This window comes from Vitis riparia, chromosome 11, assembly GCF_004353265.1.
Source record: "Vitis riparia cultivar Riparia Gloire de Montpellier isolate 1030 chromosome 11, EGFV_Vit.rip_1.0, whole genome shotgun sequence".
In the NCBI taxonomy this organism is placed as follows: Eukaryota; Viridiplantae; Streptophyta; class Magnoliopsida; order Vitales; family Vitaceae; genus Vitis; species Vitis riparia.
The window spans coordinates 19,509,673-19,521,147 of NC_048441.1; the positions used below are offsets into that span (position 1 = coordinate 19,509,673).

Genomic DNA, 11,475 nt, shown 5'->3' on the forward strand with positions numbered 1-11,475 from the left:
GGATAATTTAAGAAACAATTGAAGATATAAAGAACGTTTTGTTAAAAATATACAATTTGATCTATATACTACTTGTGATATGAGATTGACTTTCCTTGCAAAACTTAAAGAAATGAATAGATATAGCAAAAGAATCTGACTCAAATATTTGCAGAATAATAAAAATGGTATGATACTGAAGATGTGGAGTTGCAGCTTAGAGCGCAAAGAAAAATGCAGAAGAATGTGACCAATCATGAGCTTTTAGAACAGCTTTTCAAAATTACAAGTAGAAACATATGACTTGCTTGAAAGAGCTACACCTATAATACAGACAGATGAAAAAGCTCAAAACAAGGGGTCCAGAATGGGTCGGTCCTTCACATCAGTAACACCTTCTGCAGAAATCTGAAACCGGGCATCAGCTTCAGCTAAACAAGGAGAACTTATTACTTTACAGATGCGCTCCTCCCCTCTTCCCTTCCGAAGAGCGAGCCTGTGACAAGGGTGGAAAAATTAAAGACAGTAATGTTCAAACAATGAACTCTTTTCTGGGGTGCGGGTGGGGAAGGGCAGGCAAGGATAAAGATACTTGTGCTACAAGCATACCTTGTTGTGGAAGCATGAGCCATAATGTTACCACCAATAGGCTTGATTTGAGGTCCAGCAAAGATGGCAGAACCATCCACTTGAGCAACAACTTGATTTGTGATAACAACAGCTACACCGAACTACAATCACAAAACGTGCAAGGAAATTTCTTATGAATAAGAATGCTAGACCAAGTCTTTATGCAGCATGGCTGTAACATGTGCATGTGATGGTAGGTATAACTGGGAAAAGAAAAACACAAGAAACCATCTCAAAAAGATTCTCTATGCATACTAAAATCCCCAGGTGGATTATTCACAATCTTAACAACTCAAACCTCTAATTATTTAACCTGATGAACCAAAAGGATAATCCCTGAATATGATGCGTTAAAAATGAAGATCTAATAGTCTACCTCATCTGCTAATTTCTGAAGGCTCCTTAGGAACTTAGCAAGATGCATTTGCCTAGCTGACAATTCTCCCCTTCCAGAAAAATCTGTTCTATAGAGAGCAGTTGCGCTGTCTACTATCATAAGAGCAAACCTGCAGAAGCAAAATCCATTAAACTAGTTTGAACCTGAAAATTTTGTACCAAGTCTAAGATAACTGAAATCAACTAAAGGTATTTGACAAACAAACAAACAAATAAGTAAATAATTGTAAGCTACATATGACCAGAAATTTTCTATTATCATGAAATCACTTAAATTTATCATTACATCCCAAACACAATTCCAACCAAACAGGAATCTTAAATGTCAGAATATTAGATGTACCAGTGTTATAAAATCCTTGGTAATGCACATAAACTCCTCAATATGGCACATGTGATATTCTTCATTCCAATAATCTTCAAAGATCAATAAAAGCACAGGCTAGGATTAGAAAACTTAGTCTATATTTGGAAATTGTTCTTGAAAACAATTTTCTATTCTATAAAACATATATTAGTTTTCTAACTTAGAAAACAGTTTTCTAATAATTTGTTCTCAAAACAGACTATTTTTAGAACAAATTTTAAATGTTTTCAATTGTTTTTTGTATAGTGTTGTAATCAACAGTTGAAAATATAGACAACACTTTAAAACCTTTTGCATTGTACGTAAATGTGTGATACTTTCATTGGGAATAAGCCAAGAAAAATGTGTTTCATATCTTAATTCCCAAACAGAGTTTTATTCCTAAAAACAATTGAGAATTGTTTTTAATAACTGTTCTCAAGAACCGTTCTCAAAAACTTTTTTTTTGAGAACTGTTTTTGAAATCTTTCCCAAACAAATTCTTAGTTTTGGAGTATTTTCTAGAAGAACCATAACATAGATTAAACACAAATTGGGAGAAAGAAAGGAATTTTCATTGGCTCAAAATTAGGATAACTGTTTAAACAAAATGTTACTGGTCTATTGGATATGCATGTGCATGAAACAAAAGACTAGAGTTGTCTGAAGTAAATTTGGCCGCCAGGCCCAATCAAACATTGGTTTCCAACTCAAGGGAAGATTGTATTCATTGCTTTTTTAGTTTTGATCCAAAACAATATGAAATCCTTAAAGTCTATAGGGTCAAGGGACTCAAGGCAATTTTGATAACATTGGCAACTTGGTCCCAAGTTTATCTCATGTATGGAATTGATGCTTGCTTGAAGGTCATCATTCAGCATGCTCTAAAGGTTTGTTTTACATTAATGGTTGACCATTTGCGCCTTTGGAGCATTGTAGCATCTTTAATTTTATTTTTTATTTTTGAAAAAAAAGGGACCATTTTTGAGCTATTTTCCAAGCCCACTTAGACAAGTTGACCTATGTTCTTAATTTTCTTAACTGACATATAAATTTTTTGGTTGTCAGAGGTTCAATCTACTGACCTTGGATGGGTTGACCATAGTGCACTTCTCGAAGCATCAGTCTGGTTTTATATCTTTTAGGAGGTTTTGCTTAGGTACAGGAGCCCATCTTGTGGTCATTTGTGAGTGTGTTCAACAAAAATCGAGCATTCATTTAGAGAAAAAATTCTCCTCATTGCACTGAAGATAAACCTGGGTAAAATTGAGAATCCCATAGGACTAACTCCTAACATTTATTGTATGCAATCTTTAGTGTTTTGCTTTTCAAGAAGGAACCTTCAGGGCCTAAAGGTTTAAATGCATTGAAGAAGGCTCGATGAGGTTGATGGAGCTTCATCAGCCTAGTTATGCATCAGCAGATAGCCCCCAAGTCAAGAATAAATTACATAAAGCTAACACAATTAGGCGAAGCAAACAATACCTTGTTTCCACCATCATTGATGCTGCTTCTAGCAAAAGCCTCGACTGATGATCAGTGTTATATGCTCTAGCATAAGCCACATTTTCCAAAACATCAGCACCATTCAGTCCGAACCTAAAGCATTCAATGTCAACCATTAAGATCACTCTATACGCAGAAACATGCTTATCTTGAGGCAACTTTGTAGCACCTGTCTGCTATTTGTAAAAGTCTCTGTGGTCTGAATGTGCCCTCAGCATCAATGTACATTGCTTTTCCCTCACCACCTCCTTGATCTAATGGTAGCTGAAACATTGAAGAGTAATAGAAGTATGCTTTAAGTGAATAGATGCTCTGTTAACAGATGGATTTTTGGAATGAAACTGAGTTAAGATTGCCAGGTCAATCAGCTGCCTTCAAGTGACCAACTATAAAATTCCACTAACTCAATTATTTCCTTCAGAATTACAATTCCTAAAGAAACAGTACAAGTAAATGACACATTTTTTCATGTGCACGGCTTCCTTTGGCATAGTTCACCTCTACTTTGACTTCATCAAGAAAAACATCCTTTTAAGAAGAAGAAGATTTCAATTCTACGTTAAGGGCACTTCAGATGGAATGGAATACCTTTTCCAGGCAGGACAAAGTACAGGAATTGTGCAGGGGATCCCCAATATTACCTAAGAGATGTTCCTTAGAAAACTTTCTGAACTTGTTCATACACTACATTGGTATTTCAAAATGAGTGAAGTAGCAATATGTGGCATTAAACATTTACATCATATCTCATTGCATAACCTATAAATAGAACAAAAATTGGATGCTTAGACAATTAACATTGTGATCCACTAGCCTAAATTTAGGGGGGTGAGGGGGTAGAAGAGTTCAACACCTAGATACACACCCACCACATGTTTGTGAGCCCATGTAACCTAAATTACATTAGTCCAACATAAGATGTTTGCATTTATCTCCTATGAGTTATGGCATTGAATTAAACTACTTGCTAATGCAAAGAACAGAAATGAGCTCTTACTTGGCAAGTGACACAGAGTGTGTGGCAGAGCTGAGTCTTTCCAGAGCGGAACTCTCCATATATCTCAGTTATAGATCCAGTCTCAAGTCCCCCTATCAGATGTTAACCGTGTCAGGTCAAGCCAGTTACTACTTAATCTCACACAATTTTGTTTTGCTTTGGGTTTTTGGGTTAAACATGCAATTTTTGTGGTGTTTAGTGTTGAAATAAATTTGTGCAATATCAGTCAAAAACTACCTTCCAATATCTTGTCAAGTTCTCTTGATCCAGATGTTATCTGAATGATCTCAAGCCTTTGGGCGTGGAGTTGGCTAGCACTAGTAAAACCCAGTGGGACTAGTTTGGAAGCTGTCAATTAATAGGAAAAACCAGCAAATAATAAGAGAAGTGTAGACAATAATGAAGGGGATTCGAAAAACCAAAAAAAAACAGAAAAACAAATGGGGAAAAACAAATGCCTGCTTCAACAATCTTGTCAACTTTAGCTTCACTAATTCCTTTGATTTGCAGAAGATCTTTCCTTGGAGAGTATGCAACAGATTCTACGGTGCAGAGACCCGCATCTTTAAGCTTCTTTATGTCAAGGGATGCAATGCCCGATGCCTTGAATTGAAAATTTGTTTTTTGTCAAAGAAACAGGCATCGTCAATGCGTGTATCAACAATTATCAGAACAACCCATCAAGCTATCATTGAGATGAAATGGAAATGTAATCAAGAAAATTCTAGGGTTTGTCAGCATAATTACAGCGCATCTGTTGCAATTTAGAATTTTTTTTTTAAATGACTGGAAACAAAAGGATCTCTAACGAGAGAAAAAGCGGTGGGTGAGTGGGCAAGGGATTAACAATTAGAGAGAGGATCCATTATTGGAATCGGGAAAAGATGCAAAACCCAATCACCCATAGTTGGAATCGAAAAAATATGCAAACCCATCACCTATGATTCTGGAAAAACAGCAGAGGCAATAGGGATTCTTGGGAAAACAGTGAATTGGAGAAAGGGAAATGAAGAATACCTGGAGATGTTCAACAGGGAAAGGACCATGCTGCATGTCTTCCACTTCCTCGTGTGCTTGAGCCATCTTCTGCTGCTCCATGGTTGCTGCTGTCGACGCCTATGCCAATGCTTCGAGCCTGAAGTCTCTCGTCTTCCCTCTTTTCTATGGTTTTCAAAACCCTTGTGGAGAGGCGCCAAAATTTCAGATTTTCTGAAAACTTGCTTTGTAAGCTTGGGTCCAATCATGGGCTGCTCTGGATACCATAGACTTCTGCCATTATATTAGCCCACAACCATTTTTTCCAGCCCACAAAACTCGGCCCACATTTCAGGAAAAGCCCTTGTCCTGGCCCATCCTGAACACTTCACCAATATATATAGATATATATGTATATTGTGAGCTGAATTTCTCTTAATTATTCAAATCATAACACTTGTAATCTTGTATCAAATTTTAAAGAAATGTTGATGATACTCATCATAATTTTCAGTTCTTTCTAATTTAAAATAAATTCGTTGTTGGCACCGATTGCTAACATCAATGTATTTATGCATTACCCAATAGTCCACTAACTACATTTTGAAGGGTTGGTTAGGGTTGGGGTTTTTGTTCAGCCAATAAGATATACTTCTATTACTAATTCTTAATCTATCAAATTTTAGCTCAAAATAACCTGGGGTTTCTTGAGAGAAATCCACTTATTGAAACCCTTTTCACATTCATGGCCATCAAGAACTGGGTAGAGGCATAGAAATGATTTGGGAAGGGGTTGGCTTGGGAGGTTGCTATTTGTATTAAAGATGAACGGGTGGAACTGCATTTGCAGCTTATAAATGTCAAAGCCGTAGACTTAATATACTTTATATTAATATTCATGCCTTAGACAGGTCAACTTATCTTCACATCTGACACACTGTTTGCATTCATTCCTTTATGGCAATGGAATTAGGTGGTTCCCCTTCTTCAAGATATATACAAGCACCTTCTATATATTTGATATTTCTCATTCCAATTTCCACCTACATATATGGATAAATAGGCTTTTTCATACTAGTTTTATCCCTGCCCAATTTTTTATTGAAGTCCCTTGTATGCAACTATGCATCTTCACCATTGATGTAGTTATTGTTTTGCATTAGGCTGGGCTAACTTCTTGAGCCCATGCTAAATTGCAAGTCAACACAATCTTCAGTATAATTTTCGTGGCTAGTTTCAAATCTCAAACACACAAAATCTCAGATTGTGTGTCTCAACTCTCAAGTCAATACCAAATTCTGAAATAATATAGTATTGGATATATTTTTTATGACTAATATTAAATCTCAAGCACATCAACTCCCAACTCAACACAATCTCACACTTAATGTTCGAGCAAAGCCAACCTAATCTTGGGCTTATTTCTTTTCTTGAGCTAATACCAAATCCCAATCAACATAATCCTGAACATATATTTTTTTTGCCAATATCAAATTTCAAGCATAGTAAATATTGAATTGATAGTCATTTTTCAGGGAGTGGGATTGTTGGCAATCCAACAGTTTTATCTTGTTGTGAGAAAACAAAAAGCAAAAACATAGCCAGGGAGTTCAGTATGAAAATAATCAAACCACCTTATCTTTCTCGCACGACTGCAAGTGGGAAGACTTGCTTTTGGAAATCTTTTGCTTTTTTCTTGGGCCCCTTTCCCTAAAAGAGCCAATGCTTTTTTCCTTTCTTTCAAGGGGATGTGTGGATGTGAATTTTCCATGTAACCAAGTATGCATGTGGACTCCTCCTTTTCAACACAATTGCCATATTGTTATTTGGATTATTAGTCTTTGAGTTTCATAGTAATATGTTAATGTTTTGTATAGGTACGTTAAAAGAGAAGAAGCTAAAATAGTACGAATTGAAGAAAAAAGCTCCAAGTAGGACCATGTGGACACTAATGGAGTAGTGGTACTTCTTGGTCACAAAAGTTGCACATGACAACCAGCTTACTCAAAAATTGACATCTCACTTTATTCTAACCGTAAACCAGCTCATATTGCTTTTGTTATTATTATTAAAATGGATAATTGCAAAGGTGATGCCCACCCATGCCCGATACCATAGGTTACATATTTAGCGATGGGATTGAATATTCGTCAAGGATCGAAGACAACAAAAAAAGGGAGAAAGTAAATTGCAACCGACTTTTTGTGCCATGATGAAATGTTTTTGGAATAAGATGAAAGGTTAAAAAAAGAGAAGTATTAGAAATGTGTCCAATTATGTTTAAAAAGAAGGATAAGACCTCTTTTGACGGTCATTCAATCTTCTTTAAGTAGGTAGTGTCCCATGTAAAACCTAGGCTTTATTGCTTCATTCATGTTTCATTATTTCACATTTGATATGTGGTCCCATTACTTCATATTTTTGTCATTTTTTTTGGTATTTTGATCATTTTTTTTTTTGTATTGTAATTTTATAAATTTGTACTTTCATTTAACTTAGATTTCATCACACACTTTGAATGATCCGAATTTGAACTCCATAAGTACCCATTGACTTGGTGGTACCTAAGACTATAAGAATTTATTTTATTTTTTTTTACAAAAAAGCAATAGAAAAAGGGAGAAAAAAGAAAGGATGGCCGTTAAACATGTTGGTTAATTTTAATACTCGCAGGTACCTTTCCTACAAAAGATAAAACATGTAGGTTCCAAGTTGCAGTGGCACACATGAATTGATGATAGGGTTTGGGGGTGGGGGGGAACATCACCATGTAGCATTGTCTACTTTCTCCTATGCCTTTGTGGAAACCCCACCATGCGTCCCATCCAACTTAAATTGTGACTTGAGTTGCAACCAACTGGCTAGCCCTTGGTTTCATCTGCTTTGGACTCTTGCCCATGACTCTCTACACCACTCTTCACAAAGCATCTCATCTTTCCCTTTAAAATTTTTTACCATCAAAGTTTTCATTTGCAGAACCCAGCAAGAGTCCCCTTCCATTAAAATTGGGCTAGGGCAGGCCCACCAGTATCCATATAATCTTCAGCGCAGCCCCACTAGAGTAGACTTAATAGACTGCAAGGATTGGCTTATTTAAAGCCATAGAGCAGTATCTGCGAAGTTCTCTCCACCGACAAATGTGCCGTTTAACTTTCTAGTTGATACCCCTGATGATTCATCACCAATTATGCGTTTCAAGTATTTGACTGGACATCGACAAGTGTCGGTGAAAGACGTAGCAGTTGAAACTTATGCAAATCGGTGGTATTATTTTGTATTTAAGTCTGACTTTAATTTAATTTTATTTATAACATCGATTCAAATTTGATTAAATCGCATATTGGATGGGATGCCGCATTCTAGACTTCTAGTGTAAAGTGTAAAGTGTAAACTTCTTCCGTATTTTGATTGGGATCATGACCCTACGTGATGTCACGTTGCAAAAGAATCTTTGAAATATTTAACACGTAGTACAACTGCCTTTTGAATTAGGCTAGGGCCGGGGTTGTTGTTTGGGATTGATTTGAGCTTCTGTTTTCTGGCAATAGAAAAAGTAAACAAGTAAACTACTTTTATTGTGCTAAACTCGATCATGATGTTATATTTAGGATTGAATGCTTTTATTAAAAATATGAACAACTTGAATATTTTTAAACTTTTAGTAAATTCACATTCGAGGAGAGCAGGAGCATTAGATAAAACATGTTGAATTGTTCTATCCAAACATCTTTAAAAATTATGTTCTTTCAAGAGTCAAATCCTTGATCAATTATAACATAATAATTTCAAATTGAGTGTGATGAATTTAGTACAAGTTTCCAATTTGGACCTCCGGAGTAGAGTTCTTCCCTGTTCAATTCCATTAATAGGACTTCCTTTGGCTGTTTTGCACAAAAAGATTAGACAAAAAGAAAAGTAGACCTGGCCTCTTTTATTGGAGGAAGGAAGATGAAACTCAACATGAAATGTCTTCATGGCTATGGATTCTAAACTATATATATACAACTATGGAGTAGTACTATACTAATTAAGTACATTAATTCATATATAAATATAAGCAGATTCCATGGCAATCTTCACCTTCCTTTTTCTTTTTCTTTTTTATTTTTAATCTTCTCTCAAGAAATCCATATAAGACTAATTAATAAAAGATCAGAAGAAGCCGGCTAATATTCAAATCCAGTGAAATGACTACTGGAGGCCGGAGATGAAAATGACTCCAGTGGAGGGCAGCCAAGATGTTCCAGCAATGAAGTTTGCAACAGTGAACTTAGCGGCCTCTTCAGTGCCAATAAGATGAAACCCAGGCCACTGTACTCTCCTGGAAGTTGCAGCCCCACCGCCTATGTTGGAGTATTCAGCAAAATAAAGAGACTTAAGGACTGAACTCCCATATCCTGGCCACTCAATCCACCCTCTTCCTTCAATGGCATCATCTATGCTTGATTCCATTACAACTGCTCTTGAATACTCTTTCCAGGGTCTCCCCAGATAGGATTTGTAGGAATGTTTGACTGCAGAGAAATCGGAGCTGGGTATGATCGTACATTTTTGAATAGAGAAGCCAGTGTTCTGTCCGGGACTGGACCTTCCATTAGCCAAAATCACATTGAAAGAGTCACCAAGTGGGCGACGCAGAATCAAATAGCAGTTCTGGAAAACAGCAGCTGCATTTCCAAAAATGAAGTCTATGGTTCCATAAATGTGGCATTCTCTGTAGAATTGCCGGAGTGCCTGAGCGTACAGAGTATCTTGGTAGCCTGCAATGCTGCACTTGTAGAGAACAGAATGATCTGAAGACACCATCAAAGCCACAGCCTGTTCTCCTTTGGGGCCTGCAGCGTTTTCAAATCCTATATCCTTTGCGATGAATCCATCACCTGTGATTGCTGCATTCATACAAGCATGATGGAGGATGTCAGTTTCTTTCTCCATCCTCTAAAAGTGATTTTCCTTTTTTTTTTTTTTTTTTGGCTAAAGCCAATAATCACAAATTTCATTTTCATACTCAGAAAAACTAGCATATGGGTCAATTTATATGCACAATTACCCACTTGTATGAAAATCAGTAAACAATCCGAGGAAACAAAGAGGGAACTAGGAAAAAGATCCTCTCTCTCTCTGTATAATATATAAAGTGGGTGACAGTTAAAAGGATGGAGATTGAACTGAAAATAGCATGCAACTAGTAGGGAGAGATGGAACTGACTAAACGTAGCGGTGCTAAGCAAGGAAGCTCCTCCACCAACGCTGTCATCACCAACAATTCTAGTGGAATATTTGCCGTCTCCTATCAAGGTGATGCCATCTTTGTTGGTGTGAATTTTCTCCTTGTAAACTCCTGACTTGACATAGATCACAAAACGTTTCCCAGTGGCAGCCTGGATGGCATCAGAAATGGTCTCATAGTTGCCTGTTCCATCTTGTGCAACTATGGCATTTGCTTTTATGGTGGTGGTTTGGAGAAGTTTCCGATCTCTGGGTGATACCCAGCTGGGGAAAACTTGTTCCTCAGAGAGACCACGTCCACTTGTGGTTTTCTTTGGCCCGGGGGTAATTCTGTTGATGACAGCCAATGCATTGTTGGTCAACTGAGATAGATGATCCATCTTGCTGGAAATCTGAACCATTGAGGTGCCAAAGTAGCGAGTCATCTCCACGGCCAAGTCTTTACAAGTCTGCTGAAAAGTTAAGGCAGCACTCAGCCATGTCTGGATGTCATGCTTGTTTTTCCTTGCAGATTCTTTGAGAGCCAACAGTGATTGGTTTAGCTGCTTCAGAGACATGCTCATAAGCATGTCACAAGAATCTGCATGTACAATTTGAGTAAATAAAATAAAATCGAGTGTTATATTTTTAAAATGCAACATGGGGGGCATTAGGTTATCACCTCTGACAAGATGAGCAGAGTGGGCTTCTGGGGTTGCCAACTGGTAGCTGAATTTGGCAATGTTCGAAGTGGGCAGCCTGGTCTCAGATAGAATCTTGTTTACAAGGACAAAGGGAATATCAACCTTGGAGCGACCCAACCCCAACAGGGTCTGGACACAGAGCTTTGGATATGTGGTAAAGCCACACTCTGATTGGACACGCTTTTCATAGGCATCATCCATGGCAGCCCATGACATGGAGGCACCTGCAAGTGCAAACCCCAAAAGCCATAAAAGGGTCCACCCTACTATTTTTCCCATATCAAAGAATTGCGTGCACTCACAACTTAGAAAAAATAGCTTAGCAGAGAAGCAAACTCCCTTGCAAATCCTACAACCACCTGAGAGCTGGGGCTTGATATTTATAACCCAGGGAAGCTCATGGACCGGATAAGAACGTTTTTAGTGTTAGTTTGGGGGTCTATTTTCTCTAGGCATGCATGACAAAGGAGTATTGCTCCTATGCAGTTGTCGTCTTCATTCTTTTTAGCCAGGTGTACATCCCTTTTGGACTCTACACATAATCTACTTGACTATATATATGTTACTTAGCCATGCATTGTAACATTTTTTTTTATATTTATTACATGGAACCCTTTTTTTCTATGTTCATATACTCCAATCTCCAATTTTTTTTTTATCAAAACATCTGGATCGATCTACTAATGCTCCTTTCTAATATGACAGCCATCTAAATAAAAGGAAAAAAAGAAAAA

General features: G+C 37.2%; 2 protein-coding genes across 2 annotated transcripts; both read right to left on the bottom strand.

The window, feature by feature from the left end:
* Positions 1-123: 123 nt before the first annotated feature.
* On the bottom strand, positions 124-5,045 carry LOC117924894 (DNA repair protein RAD51 homolog). Its single transcript, XM_034843623.1, has 9 exons — positions 4,872-5,045; positions 4,313-4,457; positions 4,092-4,202; positions 3,855-3,946; positions 3,027-3,121; positions 2,837-2,950; positions 986-1,115; positions 589-710; positions 124-475 (listed from the first exon to the last, which is right to left on the bottom strand). The coding sequence occupies exons 1-9, from the start codon at positions 4,950-4,952 to the stop codon at positions 328-330; spliced, it is 1,038 nt and encodes a 345-aa protein (XP_034699514.1). The 5' UTR covers positions 4,953-5,045; the 3' UTR covers positions 124-327.
* Positions 5,046-8,728: 3,683 nt separating this feature from the next.
* LOC117924609 (pectinesterase) lies at positions 8,729-11,097 on the bottom strand. The gene is made up of 3 exons (XM_034843284.1): positions 10,720-11,097; positions 10,039-10,638; positions 8,729-9,718 (listed from the first exon to the last, which is right to left on the bottom strand). Exons 1-3 carry the CDS (start codon positions 11,018-11,020, stop codon positions 9,021-9,023), a joined length of 1,599 nt encoding a protein of 532 aa, XP_034699175.1. The 5' UTR covers positions 11,021-11,097; the 3' UTR covers positions 8,729-9,020.
* Positions 11,098-11,475: the final 378 nt, after the last annotated feature.